The 20361-nt window shown below is 44.3% G+C and overlaps 2 protein-coding genes across 2 annotated transcripts in view; both read right to left on the minus strand.

Moving 5' to 3' along the window:
• Positions 1-7175: 7175 nt before the first annotated feature.
• On the minus strand, positions 7176-12721 carry SLC35D3 (solute carrier family 35 member D3). Its single transcript, XM_056487559.1, has 2 exons — positions 12286-12721; positions 7176-11056 (listed from the first exon to the last, which is right to left on the minus strand). The coding sequence occupies exons 1-2, from the start codon at positions 12719-12721 to the stop codon at positions 10227-10229; spliced, it is 1266 nt and encodes a 421-aa protein (XP_056343534.1). The 3' UTR covers positions 7176-10226.
• A 3058-nt stretch (positions 12722-15779) lies between these two features.
• Positions 15780-20361, minus strand: part of PEX7 (peroxisomal biogenesis factor 7) — a 42981-nt gene continuing 38399 nt past the window's right edge. The window contains exon 10 of the mRNA XM_056487600.1: positions 15780-18418. Coding sequence (XP_056343575.1) covers positions 18350-18418 — 69 coding nt within the window. The 3' untranslated portion in view covers positions 15780-18349. The remainder of the gene's footprint in view (positions 18419-20361) is intronic.

Below are 20361 nucleotides of genomic sequence, written 5' to 3' on the forward strand. Positions count from 1 at the left end.
GACTCAATGTATTTCAGTCTCAAAGAACTTCCTGATTCATATGAGGTTTTCTACATTTATTAACTCTCAGGTACCTAGAGCACATGGGTGTATGAAGTCCTCTTCTGTGTGCCTATGACATAAAGGAAAGTTTCAGCTTCCACTGCATCTTTGGCAGCAAGTGACACCAGTCTAATGCTTCCTGTGTCAAGGACATTTCTATTTGCTTTGAACCCAGAGCTACAGTACAATCCTCCCATTATATCAGAAAATTCTACTTGGAAAAAAAGTATATATAATGAGAATGATAGTTATACATGAGACCCAAAGAAAACTAAGGGCCAAACATGGAAGAGGCCAGTCTGCCCTAGATGGCACTGAATAGTCATGATAATTCTGCACCACCTGCAGTGTAAACATGGCTGGAAGGGTCAGCAGTGGAAGACCAGCCTGAGATTTGACAGTGTGAAATGCAGCAGAACACTGAAGAAGATAATAATGTAACTTTTAGCTAAACTAAAGATGAATAATTTTAGATGCTGCTACCAGGAAGCTGGTGACTGAGATGAGGAACCTGTCAATGGGCAGTCAGAAGGAGAAGAGCAGTTATTGCATCAAGTGGATCTGGCACTGATTGAGGAAGTTTTTAGCTTGCACTGAGTTCATCCAATCCCCATTTCCTGCACTGGACATTCCTGCCCCTGAATTTTGCCAAGTAGCAGATTCTTGACTTGCAGACTGCATCTAAACTGAAGAGGCAGGTATCTCCCAGCACAGTGTTTGTGAACACAGGGAATGGGGTGAAAATTAATGACAAAATGACTGTAAACCATGTAGCACCAAGAGAAAAAACAGTCAGTTAAATCTCTCCATTTTTGACATCCCTAAATTCAGGTAGACAATTCCACCAAGGAACTGTTCCACAAGATGGGAAATTGTAACAAGACAAAAATCCTGAGCTGCACCTCACTAACCCCTGTGACAGGTATATAAAATCACACTCCCCTCACAGGACCTTTCTAATGCTCCTCTCTGCTGCCACAGCAGAGAACTCCACAGTTTTATATCCATCATTTTCTGATCAGGAGAGATGCTTATAGAGCATGAGGGACCTATTTGTGCTGAAACAGCTTTTTGCCAATCAATTTCATTGGCATTATGGGACCATGTCAGTGTAGCAGAAGCTAGCCAGCTCTTTGCTTGAAGCACATTGATCTCACCAAATATACAGAATTAACCCACAGTCCAAAATCAATGGATGAAACCCCCAAATACTCATGCATCCTCTTGCAAAAGTGAGGGACAGCAAAACTTCAGAGGGAGTGCAATTCTATTTAGTTGAAAAGATCCCAGCAATGAAAGAACTGGCTATAGTCCAAGTCTAGTGGACTTTGTTTAAACATAGGCACCAGCCCTGGAACACAGCAGCTCCTGTCACAACTGGTGTAAACCAAATTGCCAGCTTTGGTGGATTGTCTAATCTTCATCTCACATATCAGATAGAACAAAAACGAATGGAGTAGTTCATCTAAATCTTCACCTTTAAGAAAGCAAGTTAGCAGAAAAAATAATTCCTTAGTTAACCTGGAGGCTCTGGTAAAAAAAAAAAAAAAATCTACACTTCTGACTTTCTCTTTTCTTTTTTTTTTTTTTTCTGGCAATACTGTAATGTGAATGCCAGTTGAGGCATTGTCACAAAAAAAATATGGGTGGGAAGACATTTACTCCTGAAGGAAAATGGGAAGAAAATGAAATGGTTGTGAAGTTTTAAATTTTATCTGGGTGCACAAAGACAAAACAAAGCAGCAGATGTAATTTACTTCCAGCCTCACAGATCCCTGCATGCAGTGGATTTCTCCAGCCTTGAAAGTACTGGGATGCACTGGGATGCCCATGGCTCAGACCCTGGTGGCTTCAGCTTACAGGCTCCCTGCACCTGCATTTGGGTCAGATAGTGGCACTGAATTTAAAATAATCCAAATTATTTATGTCCTCCTTGTTATTACTCAAACGTTTATTCATTATTCTGATTGAAAAACGCAGAGTAACAGCACTGTAAGTCTTTGGAAATGTGTCTGTGGGACCATAGTTTTTTTTTGCTTCCTTTCACTTTCCTTCTTCCCAGATAGCTTAAAATACTTTTCTATTACTGCTCAAGCTTAAGATTTTAGTTAAAATGAGGGCTGGTTTTTTGCATGAATCTGCAGAATTGATCCTGTGTGTCTCTCCTGGCAGCCACTCACAATCAGACCTTATGCACCCTAATGCTGGAAATGCACTTACCTAAATTAGATATCCCATTGCAGCAGAGCTCACTGATAGTGGGGCAGATCAGCACTGCCTGCACCCTGGCAATCAGCTGGATACTCCTTATCTTGCAGGAGATTGAATTTGGGACATTTTTTATTCTAGGGCTCAGATGTCAAGATGCCAGAATTGTTTGTCAAGTCAGCTTCAAGAATAATGGCAAATCCCTGACATTCTCAAATGGGTTTGAAGGTTTGCTGTAGCAAAGCTGCTTTACAGAACTTGTTATTTATTACAGTCCTTACCTTCACATCTTCATTTTCCCAGCCACTTCGAAGGCAGTGAAAATAAGGCAGCCACCAACCTAATCCATTCCATACACTGAACGATTTTGCAAGCTCAGCAGGGCTTGTATTGCCTGCAGGAACTCTCCTCTGAAATAAATCTTTTCTTCTGTAAAAACTATTAGTGCATTTGCATATTTCCTTTCAGAAGCATAGAGGGAACTACGTCTGGGGAAAAAAAAGCAATAAAGGAAGAATTTTGCTGCAGTAATAACCTGTCTGAACTGCACAGGTAAAATTTGTGCTGTTTCTCTCCCTCACCATGATCCCACTTTGCAGCTGAGCTGACCTGTTACCCTGCATGGGGAGGGACTGAGTTGTCATGTGCCAGCTCCCTGTAAGGAGCTTTGGAAAAGGGGCAAACCCCTGACCCCACAGGAGAACACTCACCCACGCAGCTTCAGTGTCCAGAGAGCCCCTCCAACAGCTCTGTGTGTTCCAGGGGCCAGCATGGCCCCAGCAGCTGGTGGCCCTTCCCTGATGGAACACACCAAATCCACAGAAACTCCTCTCTCCTTGCACCAGCTGCTTTTACCACCAGCTGTATTGCCACAGCAATGTCACTAAATACATTTGAGGGGCTCTTTCTCTGGCTTTGCATCGATGGAATTCTGAGTGTTAAGTTCTCAAGCACAGATCTCTGCTTGGTGGGATAGAAAATAATTCTAAAACTCCCTTCTAACACTCCCCTTGGCTTGGGAAGTGGAACACTGGACTCTAGTGAGGCCCTAAAGAAGCAAAATACTTTCATTGAGGCTCATGTCTTACTGAATGAAGGCTTGATCAAGGCACAACATGCAAAAATGTTTTAGTGCAAGGAATGAGAGAATTCCTGATGGCAGGTGGGAAGGGTTGTGGTGGCTGCTCTATATTGCCACCTAGGAATCCGTGTTCACATCACAGACTGAGCCTTCAAAGTTTGACAATTTATGTGCCAGCACGTTGGATTTATACAAAACACACAGAGGAACCCCACTAAAAAATAATCTGTTTTCACACCATGCTTTAAGTGCAGAGATGCAGAAAAGACTTCTTGGCTGGGAAGGTGTTACTCACAGTGCTTTTCATGATGAGTATGAATCTGCATAAATCTGTAATGAAACTCAAGTACAGAACAATGCGTTCTTATTTTTGACCCTGAAAGTGGCATCTGATGTTTTTTGGCTGCTGGCTGCTGGTGTGGGCCAGGCACAGGACTCTGGGTGTTGTGCCCTACCTAACCAGTGACAGGGAGACAGGCATAGGTGAAGTTTTCAGAAGAAAAGTAAAGAAAAGTTCCAGATCAACTCCATCTGCAAAATGTTCCACTGGAAAGGCAGCTCTAGCTGTCATTTTCATCATTCATCAGTTAGCTATTGCTTAGCCTCTTTCCTGAAACTGGCAATGAATATTTGGAGCAGTTATAAAAGGCCTTTATGAGTATACAAGCATACTTAATCACTATTAAGTAGATTCCCCAGACAGAAAAATAAAGTGTGCTGCTCGTGTGGGATGACAGAGCTGGTGCAGCATGAATCAAATTGTACTGGTTTTATCAAGCCACTGCAACATCCAGGGGCTGGATGAAGAGTTCAGCACTCAGAATGTGCCCCAGGACATGACCAGATATTACAGATGATTCTGTTCATCCATAACATCTATTACAGAAAAAAAAAAAAAAAACAAACTAAAAAAAAAAAAGGTTGAGCAATTTTTAAAGTCCAAACCTGTCTCAGGATTCCTGGAAATGTGCTGCTGGCTTGGCAGTGATCCTTCTCTGAAGAGAAGCTCTTCACAGAGGCCTGCATCACCACTTACCTAAGTCAAGCAATTGCTTCAAGGTGTCAGGCAAATGTTCCCCAGTCTCTTTTCTTTTGGAAAATATTGTAAAGCCCAGGGCCAAAACTGTGTGGCTGTGCACTCAGTTGTGGTGAGTTTTGTGTGCATCAGCCATCTGATATACAATGACAAATAAGACTCAGTGACCTCTAGGCCACTATGCTTAAGGAAATGTAATTTTTTTCCTATAAAATTGTGATAAGGAAATATTCAGCTGGTTTCATATGTTTGTAATGACATGTGTTGTTGGACATTTAATCTGTGCTCCTGAATGTTCACTCACTGAAGAAGATGCATAGACAAAGGGAACGTCTTTGCCCTTCAGATACCAGGTTAGCTTGTGACTTGAGAAACAGAAGGAAAAATCTATATTCTACCTTTTAACCAGGTGTTCATGAATTGGAATTAGACTAATCATAACGACAAATTTGCAGAGATACACTGAAGACAAAAAAGTGCTTAACAGAATTGGGACAATTCAAGACATGAAGAGTTAATGGTGATATACACTGCAGCTTTTAGCTGTTTTTATCTACTGATGCTACTGATCATTATCTACAGCAGCTGATAAACCTGACTGGTTTACTATTATGGCCAGTTCCAACTCATTAATGTCTCTCATTTGAACCCCCATGTCAGGTAAGAAGTGGTCTGTGACTTTAGTAGTTACTGCTCTTTATCAGAGAAATCCTGAATTCTGTTAAATAATTGTTGGCATCTTCTTGTTTTGTCAGGAACAAAATCAATAGCACCTAATAAAAGAAGTACTGTAATTTTGAGAACAGAGCTGACGTTGCTTTTACTTGCTAAAAGACAAACTTATTAATAAGATTAATGTGCCCAGAGCAAAATTCCTTACAACAGTCCAGTAAAAAAAAAAAGATCACAGAACCACAAAGAATAGATCCAGCCATCCTTCCCCCAGGCATCTCGTTCACTCTGCCTCTCTCCTTCATGTGCACTGCTCTTCCAGAGCCCAAATTCAAGTGCATTCACTGCAGCTTCACCTCACTTTGGCCATTGGTTTCCAATACTGTCTCTTTTTTTTCATGCAAGAACAATTTTATTTTCTGCAAACGATCAGATATTCCCCATCCACCCTCATTTGTTGTTCCTATACTTTCCCCATCCATCTTTATCCCTCACCGTGTACCTCTTTGAGCACTGTTTTCATGCTCTCTACCTGGGTTTTCATCTCAGGCTGCCTCTCTTCTATTCAAACACAGCGTCCAGCACAGAAGCATGACTGGATTTCTTTAGTCTCAACCTATAAAAAACAACCGAGCCTGGCTCAACAGCAGGTTTGTAGCCTTATTATTTCAAATGTTGTTGCTATGCAAAGACCCCCTGGTTGTGTGTGTGTGACAAAGCTGCCCAGGGGCAGGCAGGCTGGGCTGCCTGGCAGAGCGAGGTGCTCGCTCCGGCGCCTGTCCGAGCACAGCCCAGCTCCGCAGGACACCGTGCACAGCCCGGGCACAGCTCCACGAGAAGCTGGGACACAGCCAGGGCTGAGCTATAAAGGGATCTGGGATGCAGCGAGCTGGTGGGCAGAAACACGCACAAAGGTAGAAAGAAGCAATCTGGACATACAAGACCCTGCTGGTACATCCCTTTCCCTGCCCTTCTGGAAAGAAAAAAACAACAAAACTAGCGGAAGCCTCTGTGGCAAGTCCTCCGTCACTTGCAGAGATTTTTAGGATGGACACTGGAAAAAAAAATTTGGGAGATACAGCAGCAACAAAGGATGAGAAAAGAGGGCATGTGCATGCTCATCAATTCCTGACAGTTACAGGGTTGAACTGAAAAGCTTCCTGATGACCTTCAACAAGCAACTGAAGCATGAATATGGCAGCTAATTGAGAGCAGAGTTGATTGCCTCCACTGCACTTAAGAGACTCGTTAGAAAAACACAGAAGAAACCTCAAAGCAGCAGTGAAATTATATAGGACACAGGCAGAGAGGGTTAAGGTGTTAACCCTTCACCGTGATAAGCAGCAAAATGCTCCAATGTTAATTTCAGGACCAGAGCTGAAGGGCTTGCACTTTTTGCCTACTAAAGCCTTTACAGCAAACAGGCATTTTTGCAGCAAACAGAATTACAAGAGGCTATTAAACACTGGCAATAAACTACCCCTAGATGTATGCAGGGTCTGGAGTGTTGGTTAGTAAGCTGTAAAATTGCTTATTTTCCATGTGGAAGCGATGGCAAATACAAGATTAGTGATGTATGCAAATTTTTAGTTTATCCTTAGAAATTTTGTACCTGCCTCAAAATAAAATGTCCCCTCTTTAATTTCTTAGAGACAAGAATGCATTTCAAAAAAGCTAGCCAGCCTGGCTTTTGTTGTCCTGTTGCAGGTGTATTTGTGCACATGCATGTGCTCGTACGTGCAAGTCTAGGAGTGCTACAGCAGGTGTTACTCAAGGATGTGTTGACACTGAAATTCCTGTTTATTCTCAAAACAGTCATTGTGCATCAGGTTCATTCATTATCTGACAACAAGGATGGTCTCCTTCTCTAAATCAACCTGCAGGCACATTTGTGTGGAGCTCCAAGTTGAATTCGGCAATAACACCGACCACAGCCTGGTCTGGCACAACCCAGTTTCAGCCACGGGCGTAATATGTACCTTTCATCCAAAGCAAACAGATAAAAATTAATGCTTAAGTCATCTCCTGGCACTGCCATGCAACATAGATGGCAATACAAATACTTAACATTGCAAAACAAAATTAATATTAACACCTTTAATAATGCAGTCATTTTTAAATAGAACTACTAATAATGAGCATCATCTTACTTTTATTAATTCTGGAGTTATAACAGTTACACCAGTGACATCAAATGATCTTAAATATGCAAATAAAAATATCACTGCTGAGAGCCACAGAAATTCTGAGCTGTGCTGAGGCCCCAGCACTTCAGAATCCTGTGTTCCTTGGTCTGTCCTTAGTCCCTCTGTCCATGACAGCATTTATAGTGTGCGCTCACAAGCTGAGGAAACTTGGATGGTATAAAGGCACAAGAATAACTATAAATGAAGCAAAAATGAGCACCCTGGAGGAGCAACAATAAGGAAATCAGAAGGCTTTTGGAAAGCAGTACATTTTATTCCCACATCTCATTCTGCAGTCTTCCGCTGATGCTATTAAAATACCTCAGCACGAGGCAGTATTTTTATTTTGTTGTGCAACAGTGTCTGTTACGGAAAAAACTGGATTGAATTTGCCAAATTCCCATTTTAATTTAGGGAATTTACAGGTAAAAACAGAATACAATATAATCACATTTCAACTATACATGCAAATGTACAACGTTGTAACAGCAGCTTTTATGATAGTCAAAACTGTTTGAATTTCCACAGATTTCTACTAATAATTTAACAACAGTAAGTGGCAAAACATTTAAACCCCCAGGAAAAAGTCCTGATACAAGAGTCTAGGGGGAGAGCTTCCAACAGCATGTGTCAAACATGGTGTGTGCACTATGGGATCTAAGACTGGCATCCAGGTGGTAGAAGATCCACATTTTTTGTGGACAGAAAACACTGAGCACAGTGAGGACAGATCAGAATTGTGGGTTTCTCTCCAGCCGTCTGTATGATAACAATGCAGCTCAATATCACAATGAGCTCAGTAATACAGCAACTATAAGTCATAGGCACAAACTTCTTTAGGACACATTTGAAAAACTAACAAAAGCCCTATTATATTAGCCTAAAAACAATAAATAGTACTTTTATTGAAAAGATCCCATATGGAGCTTGAACAGAAGGTAAATGTATTTTGGCGTACAGCCAGTACCTCTTAAACACAAGCTATACATATCATGTGAAGTACAGAGCTCTGTGCCCTGTCCCCCAGCTCACCAGCTACAGGCTTTTAACATAAGTGTCCTTTTAGCCATCTCTTTCAAAATTCATGGGTGATGCCAGGTCAGCCAACTTACGCAGTCATTCTGAGAACACACTGCCACAGCACCTGATGTTTCTGCCTGTATTTAGTGACAAGAACCTAAAGCTCCCCCAGAGAGCAGTTTTGCAAATATTCCCTGCTGGGCAGATGGCTCAGCTCAGACTGAACACGCTGTGAGGCTAATGCTGCCTGCTCGGCTGGGGAGAGCATGGGGCTAGGCACTGCTTAATTAGGGCTGTGGGAATGACTGATTTTCAGCTCAGTGGCTTAATAGATAATAATAAATATTAATTAATAACAACAATAACAATATAAAAAACAGCAATAACAACAACAAACTTGGTTAATTTTTTCAGAAAATGATAACTTGTTTCAGGCTGTTGTCAAGGTGGCCCCACTGGCTGCAGCATCCTTTCGGGGTGAGAAATACTCAGTCAAATCTTTTCTCTGTCTAGTCTCAGCAGAGGTTCCACCCAAGTACTCCCACCTACCGAAAGGATATCTTCAGGCAAAGAAGCACTCAAACATTTGTTTCCACAGTCTTTCCAGTTAAACAGATGTGGAACAAAATACTGGCATATTCAGCAGAGGCCTCGCTGGAGTGCCTGCTTCCCGCTTCCCACGTCCCACACGAGCGCTTGAGTGTCCAAGGGGAAAGGCAGCTCTGCCCCTCCCAACCCACGGGGACAGGGACAGCCTGGGCACCGGGGAGCTGCTTCTACCAAAGCCATGGATGTCCTGTGCCAAGCACACCGAGCACCCCTCTCCCCAGCACTCGGCCTCGGGATGTGCCGGAGCTCCGGGCAGCTCCGGCTGCCTCCCGCACTGTGTCCCACCGACAGCTCAGCACAGGCACAGCGAGGGTGCATGCACACAAAGCCAGGGACCAGCACGTGGCCAGGATGTAACACAACTGTCCTGCAAAAGCACCCCTGGGAACTTCAGAGCTGGTGTCCCCAGCTCTGCTCTGCTCTGCTCTCAGTCTCTGCTTACAAGAGGACACCTGGGTTCCAGTCCAGGCTCTGATTCATCTGACTTAAGGGTACAAGGAGGGATAACACAAGGCACACGCTTTCTCCCTAAATTTTTATAGCCCTCCCAAATCCACTCAATACATACCAACATTTTCAAGCTATTTTATTTGAGTCAAGCTAATATTCCAAATGCTACGTGTAGTTAAAGCTCATAGATAAACATCCTTCTTTTGCCAATCAAAGCTTCTTAGAAGCTCAGACCTGCTTCTGCTTTCATGTACACCACCAAAAGACTGAAGTATTTCTACTGAAGACACAAAGCACCCAATGTAAACCAGGTCCAAGGCTCAGCCTTGAGGGCTTCAATTCGTCAGATAAGAGAGGGATTTTACACCAATACAACTGAAGTGGCACAACCTCTAGCTCTCTTGCAATTGTATTCACACAGAGGAGCACAAAAAAGTACAGTTAATATGAGTTTATATTGTAGGAATTAGTTATGTAGAGTACCTATAATTGGATGGATACAGATACAGAAGCACATTGATAGAGCCTCCAAATGTGTTAAAATCACTCGGCTCCAGATGCAATCTAAGGTATAGGCCACTGCTGTGTAACTGGCACTGCCGAGTGTCTCAATGGCACTGATATCCCTCATATTCCCTGCTGCTGGGAAAGCACCCAATGACTTCCCTTTACCCAGCTCTCTCTGTGTGTGCAGCAGAGTGTCAGCACCTTAGCTGAGGTGGGTCTGAAGTGACATACTGAAAGCAGCTGAAAGCAAGCCAAAGCACGAGCAAACTGTGACCTTTTGCTTTTTGACAATGAGGTAAAGTCATCCTGAATGATTTGGATTTGTAAGCATTGATGTGGAAATGTATGCTCTGCCTTCCCCCTGTACAGAAAACCAGGTGTCTGTCCTCAAGCAATAAGTTTTCGAATCTGCTTTTTAAGGGTTTGGTAGCTCTTCATTTTCTATCAAATAATCCTTCTTTATATAATTAGCACCCCTCACCAACCTCCATACTCCAAGGTAGGCTTCTTTCAGTGAGCTTCTGTTCACTTCTTGTGTGATGGTTGATTTTCCCTGAACCAGAAGTGCCTTGGCTGATTTCTCAGTGACATCCTTCTCTTCCTCTTCACTCTGTCTCTGCCCTGTGGATGATCCTTCCACCGCTGCTTCCTCAGCCCCCTTCCCCTGGGAAATTGTCTCCATGGCAAAGAGAGCTTGGTCTCCAGCCTGCCTTTTCCCCTCCTCTTCTCTAGCTTCTTTCTCCAGGTCCTCATAGTGGCTCTGCCGCCTGGTCTCAACGTACTTGGCCACGCAGTAAATGACAGAGCCCAAGGTGTTGACCACAACACCAGCTATAAATAACTTTGTGGGCTCCACATCATTGAATGCCACCATGCCTACCGTGATGGTGGCGATGCTCTTCACCACCCCCACAAAGCTGGTGGTCACAGCTGAGTTAATGTAAGTGCAGTGAAGGGTGGTAAAGTTCATGGCACAGCTAATCAGGACACAAGCAATAAAGATGCATACCATGGCAGGGTCCTTCCACCCCGGGAAGGACCAGACGTTGATGGAATCCATGCTGGCAAAGGAGCAGATGATGAGGAAAGGGGTGGCCGAAACAGCAATGGCATACTGAGCTGTCAGGGGTCCATATTCACTGTCTACACTGGTTTTCTGAATGAGCACCAGGTAGGCAGCATGTATCAGCACGGCCAGCACGCCTGTCACATAGCCCATAGCATCCCCAGTCAGGTCACCAGCTCCTGAATCATAGAGAGAAATAATGCGTGTTGCATGAGAGACAGAAAGAGAGCACTGTTTTCGACTAGAGGGGTATTTAGGAAACAAGCGTCACTGCACTTTCTATAACCCCTAGGATTTGTCATGCTTGTCCCAAGTCTTGCCTCCCAACAAATCTCTTATCCATTTTTTTAAGCTGCAAACATATTGAGTGTTTTTCATCTCCCCTCTAAATCCCACAGCCAAAAACAGATTGCCTTCTCTCTTTTGTGAAGACACTGTGGAAGATTTGTAGCTGAAACTGCACACAAAGAGCAACGCTGAGCATCCTCTTGCCAGCACAGACACATGCCAGCTCTGGCTGGCCGGGCTGCCTGCCCTCCAACCCACTGGCCATTCTGCACCCTCTAGCCATGGAACTCTGTGGGATCCCTAAAGCAGCAGCCTTCCCCCCACAAGCTCCCTGTCAGCCACTTTGCAGATTAAATTACACACTGTGCATGTGTTCTGTCGTCTGAGGCAGCCCCCCACCTCGGCTGGAAAGCAACAGGGTCCTCCTGGCCCCAGAGGGCTATAGTTGACCCTAAGCTTGCACCCACCCTTATAAAATCACACTTGCCCCAGTAGGGCTGCAGCTGTCCCGTGGTCCGGCAGCTGCTCCCAGAACATCACATCTACCTCTGTAGAGGCACTCACTCGCCATAAGACTACACTGCCCTCCATAAGGTTTCGCCTTCCTTGTAGGATTGCAATAAGGTTGCACCTACTCCCACAGGTTTACACCGATCCTCATGAACATGCCCCTATCTCCAAAAGGCTGTACCGAGCCCTACAAGAGCATACCAATCACAGCGGGGCTGCATCCACCCCTGCAAGGCTGCACCTGCCTCCCGCAGGACAGCGTTTCCTAACCCTAACTCTAACCCTAACCCTAACTCGTACCCTCGCATCTTTCTGCTGGCGCTGCCCTCCTGGTCCCGTGCCCGAAGCTCAGATGGAGTGGCTACCGCTGCGGCCACCTGTCCCGTCCTGTCCTTCCCATCCCATCCCATCCCGTCCCGTCCCGTCCCGTCCCGTCCCGTCCTTCCCATCCCGTCCCGTCCCGTCCCGTCCCGTCTCGTCCCGTCCCGTCCCGTCCCGTCCCGTCCTGTCCTTCCCATCCCATCCCGTCCCGTCCCGTCCCGTCCCGTCCCGTCCCGTCCCGTCCTTCCCGTCCGCCCCGTCCCCTCGGCGCGGTCGCGGTCGCGCTCACCGGCCAGCGCGGCGCCGCAGGTGGTGATGAGGACGGCGACGAGAACGCCGGGCGAGGGCATTCCGTCGCGGAGCACCAGGGCGCCGGTGACCAGGGTGACGAGGGGCAGGCAGCGCTTGAAGACGACGTACATGGGGAGGCTGAGGCCGCGCAGCGACCAGAGGGTGAGGGTGGACTGCAGGGTGGCCAGGGCGGCCACGGCGGCGAAGGGGCGCGCCAGGCGGGGCCCGAAGGGCGGCAGCGCCGCCAGCCCCCGCCGCCGCAGCGCCTCCAGCCCCAGCGCCGCCGCCGCGCTGCTCAGGCACTGCAGCAGCGTCAGGAAGGCGAAGTGGTAGCGGGCCAGCAGGAACTTCAGCAGGATGTTCAGCGAGCCCGAGCACAGCCCGTGCGCCACCGCCACCGCGACGCCCCGCGCCCGGCCCCGCCAGCGGAGCATCCTGCCCGCGCACGGCCCCGCCGCCGCGGCCCCGGCTCTGCCGCCCGCCCGGGCACCCGCCGCGGCGGCGGCGCGGGGGGACGGGGACGAGCGCAGGGAGGCAGGGGGCGGGCGGAGGCAGGACGCGCTCCCGGCAGGGCAGCCACCGCCCCCGACGTGTCCCCCCCGCGCCGCCCCCAGCGTGTCTCCCCCCCTATCCGCGTCCCCTCCCCGCCCCCGGTGTGTCCTCACGCCGTCCCCGGTGTGTCCCCCCGTCCCGCCGCCCCCCGTGTTTCCAGGCTGGCCCCGCGGTGTCCCCCGGAGCACGCCCGGCTCAGCGGGGACGGGAAGGCTCCCCGCTGTCCGCAAGCCCTCCCGACCCCGCTGGGGTGCAGGAGCGGGCAGCGAGACGCTTTTCGCGCGGGGGAAGCTCCGCAGCCGAGCGCCACCCGCCCGAAAATAACCTGGAACAGCCGTGGGAAACCCCACGTCTCCCGGAGCGGGGAGATGAGTGCCATCTCGCGCGTTCCCAAGCAGTTAGCACCGCTTCTCCCACTCCCCGAAAGTATACGGCCTCCCGAGAAAAAGCACCTATGGAGCCTGCAGGCAGCATCCCTCCCGCCGCTCCCCTGCTTCCTCGGCTTATCCGAGGGAGAGCCTTCTCGGGCCACGAACGGCAAAGAGACGGGAACGCTGCTAAGAAAAGCAGGGAGAACCGGGTTCTAGCAGAGGGAATCGCACTGAGAAGTCACCAAAAAACTGGTGACACACAGCTTTCAAAAGTGATGTTTTAAAGCCTGGTAAAGCTTAAATAAGCTGATCGCTTCTCTCGACTTTCCAGATGAAAGTTTTAACAGGAGATGGCAATAACGGAAAGGCAAAGCAAAAGCAGTTCTCTCGGGCAGCCGTCCTCTCTCCCAGTCTCCTGCAGTGTCAGGCAACACAAGGGAAGGAAAAACTATACTTTTATTCAGAGCTACCTTATAATCTTGAGCCTTCTTTTAACGTCTTTCATCGATTTCTCTCATCAGGACAGGCAGAGTAAAGGAGACAGGGCAAGGTTTATAAAATGAGACGAGGTATGCATTAAAATGAGTGTCTGAACATGAAAACTGGAAATGCAGGAATAAAAAAACAAAATAGGTACTGGAGGCTGGTTTCAGAACCCACTGGAGAAATGTGCCAGTACATTTACATCAGCCTCTATTTGGACTCGCCCCAAGTCCACACACAACACAATTTAAAGGAAAGTGTGGATCACCTTGACAGTGTTTGCACATGGGACAAAAAACCCTCTTGCCAAGTAAGAGCATATGGGAAAAAAAAAATCGGACTGTGCTTTCTGGAAATACTGTAGTAATTTGGACTATGTCTGAGTGTATCCTCTGGCAGAAACAATTTCGTCGCCTCACCAGTGAAATTATCATTAGAGAAGTGAATCTCTGACATTGCAGAGTATCAGGCTGCGAAACTTCTTTGGGGACTAAATATTTCCTTGAGTGAAACAGAAAAACAAACGTATCAGAAACAAAAATTTTAATATACTATTTCACTCGTAAAGAATGTAGAATGATCATCCTAGTCCAACTTCCTGGTCAATTCAGGGCTGACCAGAAATTAAATCATGTCGTTAAGGGCACTCTCCAAATGCATCTTAAACACTGTCAAGCTTGGGACATTGACCACCTCTCTGGGAAGCCTGTCCCAATGTTTGAATGCCTGCTTAGTAAAGAAATGCTTCCAAATGTCCAGTCTGAATCTCCCCTGGTGCATCTTTAAACCATTCCCATGCATCTTATCACTTGAGTCCCAAGTGGAAGAGATCAGCACTTGCCTAGGCACTTGTCCTTCTTGGGAAGCATCAGAAAGTTATGATGTTTCCCCTCAATCTCCTTTGCTCTGAACTAGACAAGCCCAAAGCCCTCAGCCTCTCTTCACAGGACATGCCTTCCAGCCCTTCCACCAACTTTGAGGTACTCTGTTTGGAAAGTAAGTGTTCAAGTACCAAATCCTATCTTTTGGAACTCACCTGTGCTGTAAGGGTAGCTTCTCTTGCAACATCTCTCATGGTACTCCTAATTTTAATATTGTCTATAGACAGGAAAGGGAGGTGGAGGGAAAGCTTGTCCCTTGCCAAGCCACCCCTTTCTCAACATGGATTGAGGCCAGGTTCAGAACTAGTCTCACACTGCCTCTCTCTGAGTCACAAAGTGTTCTGCTCTTCACTGGGGAGGCAATGAATAAAGCAACAGGGAGACATCATCAGAGGTGACACTGCAGTGAAGGAACTTCCCCCACACTGGCAGTTCATGTGTCCAGAGGGAACAGTGGCTGCTCAGCTCATATATTGACTCTGCTAAAAAGTTTTGGCCTGGCAGTGGGGCAGACCATAGCAAAAAATGGCTCTGTCGTTCCTTACCCTAATGGGATGATTATGATACCTTAACTCTCATCCTTTAAAATAAATTATGCTCAGTTTTGAATTTCATCTAGCTACAATGACACAGGTGAGAGGAAAACAAAACCTGCAGCAAATTGGTGTCTTCCTAAGGGCACAGACTTTTTATAATTGCTTCTTGGATGAAAATGGTCAAGATCTCTATAAAATGTTTAATGGAAAATTTGCTTTAATTAGAGTCTAATGCTACCATGAGGTCTTTCAGGGAAGAACTGTGTAGAGTTGTACTCATTCCCCATCCCATGACCCTGAGCACAGCTGAGCAGTACTACTGAAAGGCACAGTACACCCTGCTTATGCAGCAAAATTTGAAGCCAGCACTGTACTTGGCTAGAAGAAAGAGATCACTTCATCACTGATACATACTCTGCACAACCAGATACAAAGAATAATTTAAAATAGCTTTTCTTTATGAAAATGATCTGATGGGACACACAGCTAGGGAAAGATGCATAAGTATGGTCTCTAGCAGCACAGGGGAAAAATGTGACCATCACCCAGTACTCATACATGAAATAAACCATGATACTTTTCTTAGGAGATACTCTCAGTATCTTTCATTGCATTTACTTTTTGAGCATTTATTAATTGGGGAAGTGAACACAAGAGTATAGCCAAAGATACTGTGTGCAATTAATTTAATAGCATTACAGAACAACAAATCCACACCTTTAGAACTTGATTAATCACTATGTTTCTTGAACCAAAGAGAAATCCAGACTTAAATAAAACAAAATTGTTCACAGGAGCAAGTTTGAAAGTAGAACACATTACATCTTTTAGACTGTTGTTGTTAACTGTTTCAGTAAATGAAATAAAAGATTGGAAGCTAGTATTTTGGTCATAAAATAGGAAGTATTTTTTCAAAACAACTACAGCAAATATTCCCTGAGAATTAAGAATCAGCAACAACTATTGCCAAATTGTTTTTTCCATTACAGTGCAGAAATATTACAGCACATTCTCACCATTCAAAGATCACACAGGAAGATTAAAGGCCACAGTTTTTATTTACTATGTGCATCTTCTGGATGTGCTCATCTTTCAAGAAAATTAAATCCGGATCCAGCAACCCTCAGCACTGAAGCTAACCAGGACATGAGGGGAGAGAAGGCAGTTGAGGAAAGATTTAATTCATGTGCTGAGTGTGCATGTTCAGAATTCCTAATTTTTTCCCCTGTGCTAGGTTTTCTAAATTCTACCTTCCAGCTGATAGGCTATGGCAGCATTCTGGAATAACCCACTCTCTCTGTCCTCCCAGAAACATGCAAATAAAATGCACACCTGCCATCAAAATGTTCCACTCAGACAAGCAACTTGTAATCGAAGCAGAAAAGGGAGATAAAACAGAAGAGTGGAGGAACTATTGAAGTTGAAATAATCAATTTTAATGCCTAAAATTAGATTTTATGGCCCATGGTACTGCTGAAAGCTGCATGCAGCACAGCTTTATTTTGCATTATTCCTCAGCACACAGAATTAAAGTGCAGTAAACGTTTGGGATTTGGTACAGCACACTGTCATAAAAAAAGATAAAACATATTTTTTGTTATTAATTCAGCTCAAAAAGATGTCAGTCTGGGAGCAGTTTGCATTTGACCAAGAAAAATACAAGATCCAACTGGGATCCAAATTATCATGTTGTAGAAGCAAGTTTCTTCCTGTCCAGCCCTATATACCACATCACTTATGCATGTCTCCTTGTGGCTATCTCTTAGTTCCCTGGCTCTTTCGCCAAGATAAAACAGTCGTTCTTTCCTTGCAACTTGCAGGTCTTAGCTCAGCTGAATTCTTTCCTTCATGGCTTCAAAGCATCCAGCAGATCTGGCAGTGCCTGCTATTGGTTGAGTGCTGCAACCCAGAAGGGTAGAGCATTTATTAACAGCACACTATGCAAATCTGACCAGAGATCTGCAAAGACCCAACCTGCAAAGAATCTTTTGGTGGTAGTGGTAGTTGAGATGGTCTAACAGCAGAAAGGAGACAGTTTTGAGAAGGTAAAAAAATGGCTAGCAGGAAACCAGGAGAGAAGGCTAACATGTACCAATGAGTGCTGCAGTACTATCACAGTTTGATCCTAAAACACTATTCAGAGGTGTTTGGAGAAACATAACATCTGAACATCTCTACTTGTCCCAGAAAACTTAGATGGAAGTACCAGCATGTGGGCTGAGGGGTCAAACTGAGAATGCAAAGTATTCAACATACCTAGAACATGTTGTGCATATTGTAGTGACTGCAATAGTTTGGCCATGCTGGATCTGCTATGCATATATCACGTAATTAATCTGCATGTATATAGGTCAATCGGTCTGGACATCAGAGGTCCAGAAACACGGGATATACGGCCACATTCCTCTCCTACTTCTTGGAAAAATTTTCTAAGTGAAAATAGAAGACAAGTCTAATAGAAGAGATGGTTGCCCTATCTCTACATCTTGAGGATTGTGATCTAATTAGTTTTGTATATATTTAATTTTTTCATAACCATTTTCTCTATTATCAGAGCATCTTTCTACATAACCTCATCAACTGTTTTACTCAAAAAGATCTAAAGGAAAAATATATGAAAATAATCTTTACCATCTTTGAGAAGCAGCAATCAAAAAGGTCAAACAAATCAGCTGGCTATAAACTATGACATTTACTGTCAATCAAGAGTAAATGCATCCTATTGCAAAAGAAAATAATGCAACGTGACTCACAGCAAAACATAAATGCCATCTGGGTGATACAAACTTCAGTTGACATTACAGTACTTTATAGTAAAAAGCCTTTATTTTGTTTTCCTTTCATTTCCTTTCTTTTCCTTTCTTTTCTTTACTACAGTGACATCTCAACATATACTGCCCGTTACTTTTAATCTTTATAAGGAACAAGAAGATTCTGCTCTCATCGTTAACCAGACAAATCACAAATTTGTTTTGGTGATTCAGCTCTGAAGACACCACTGATATCTGCTATGGCCACTCTTCAGCCACTGAGTAGCTGTGGAACATTTTGCTAGTTCAAGTACTACTGTACAGCAAACCAAGCCCTAAAGTCTCCACATGTTCAAGTGCACAACACTCCATTCAAGCAGTTTTACTTATAAAGAGATGCTGAGATTAGTGACACTGTTGACAATTTAGCACAATGCTGGTCGTAGGGGAAGAGAGAAAGGTTCCTGGTGTATCAGATCATCTTCTCTTCTAAACAGGAACTGCCAGACATGATGGAGTATAGATCTTGACTAGTTCGTCCCAAGCACAGTCCACCACCTGCAAAGCAAACAAAATCTATTTAGATCCTTCACAAGTGCCACAGGGAACTTAATGCATATTGCAGATTTAATACCAGTTGGTACTCTGACTTAAAATGCTTCAAAGGATCCTTTCACCATAATATCTAAGCATTTCATGACCAGAGCTGAATAACCTTCTTACACTTTCAGATACAAAAGTCTGTTATAGACAATTTCCTAATGTCTAGTGCTGAGGAATGGAAAAACAAAAAAGTTCAACAAAATTATACAGGAAGTTTCCTGAAGAATTAAACCACAATTTCAATCTCACGCTTGATAAGCTATGAGCTCACTGTCTCTTGTTCAGAAGATAAATGTGTATTTGCTGAGCATTGTGATTTGGAGGCTGTAGTGCTGCTTTAAGCACTACCTAGACCCCCACTAGTCTGATAAGAAGTGGTGCCACTTGTGGCAAAGGCATCTTACAAACACAGTGACTGATTGAAGTATAACTGCAACTTTTCTGAATTCAACGTCCCACGTTCTATCCTAGATGAAGGCTTGAACTTGAAACAAGAAAACCAGAAGGTTAACCTAAGTCTGTAGTGTTTAAAGATTTTAATAAATAACAAGATTCCAAGAAAAATGACTACTAAATACTTCAGGTTTGAAAATGAATTGAAAACACACTTTAGAGTCTGTAACAAAGTGAAAGGGCTAACCACACTGGCAGTTACTCAAGAAGATGATCTATCATATACATTCACAAAATACTGTAGGAGACAAGAACTAAGGCAAATTAAAGAAGAGGCGAGCTAAAGAGAAAAAGCTGATGAGCTCCACAAATAAATGCCAGCAAATCTGGCTGAAACCATATTGCATTATCTTTATAATGTCATTTCCAGTTGGGATCACAAAAGATACAGTATTGGATCCTCTGCACAACAAGCTTCCTTCTGCTGCTGACTGCAATTCCTGTTCTCTTCTAGAGCCAGAATGAACAGCTGCACACCAAAAATTTGGAAATCCAACTACAGTATTTGATTTCAGACTATAATTAGCCCATTTTGTGTTTACTATACTGCACTATTATTCATTTTTATTGCTTCCTTAGCTGGTTCTACTTACTTATTTGAAGTGCTTTCCATATACATCTAAATGGGTCAAAAAAACTCGTGACAATATGTCTGTCTATTCATATGACACAATAGAGCTTTCTGTAGCATAATGTTCTGCTGCATTGCAGTCTCTTAAATCATACCAAAAAGAAAATTTGAATTTTCCACTAAATGCTGCATAGAAGGTGGTAATCACATAAACTGCATGTTTCTTACTATTCTCCACAGCTATAGATCAATGTTCTATAGGCAATACTTTCTATTTTTGTAAAGAAACAAAAATAACATTTGGAAAAAATCCCATGGGAATTCCCACCTGTTATCAATGTAATTAGCATCCCTGAAATCTCCTCTGAACAAATATAGTTATAGAACCATTTAATCTAGCAACACTAAAAATAAACAGGGCATATAAAAAGAGTTTTAAAAGGATCACTTGTGATAAGTTGCCCAACTCATTGACTTAATGATACCACATGAAAGGAGAAAACATAGCCAGGCAACAAGAGGAAAACAAAAGCTACAGTAAGTAACCGTGAATCAAGTTCTTCTGTGCAGCAGGAAGTCTATAATGGAATACTGATACCTTGATGAAAATACACATGTGAAGTAAGCAAACAGGTATCTATGGGAAACTGGGGCACTGAAGCATGGCAGAACACTAAATAATGAAATGACATTTCCATTTCTGCATACTTTATTCAAAACACAGCCAACAATGTCAGAGAAAGGGGGCAATTGTAAGCTAAGAGTGCAGCAGCCAGCATTCATTGATGGAGAGTGCCACGTGCCCCTTTGCAGTAGCTCAGAGATTGTCACTGCCTCAAATACAAACAACTAAGATGAATCCTAAGATGAAGAG

Source organism: Oenanthe melanoleuca, chromosome 3 (genome assembly GCF_029582105.1).
Source record: "Oenanthe melanoleuca isolate GR-GAL-2019-014 chromosome 3, OMel1.0, whole genome shotgun sequence".
Taxonomy (NCBI): Eukaryota; Metazoa; Chordata; class Aves; order Passeriformes; family Muscicapidae; genus Oenanthe; species Oenanthe melanoleuca.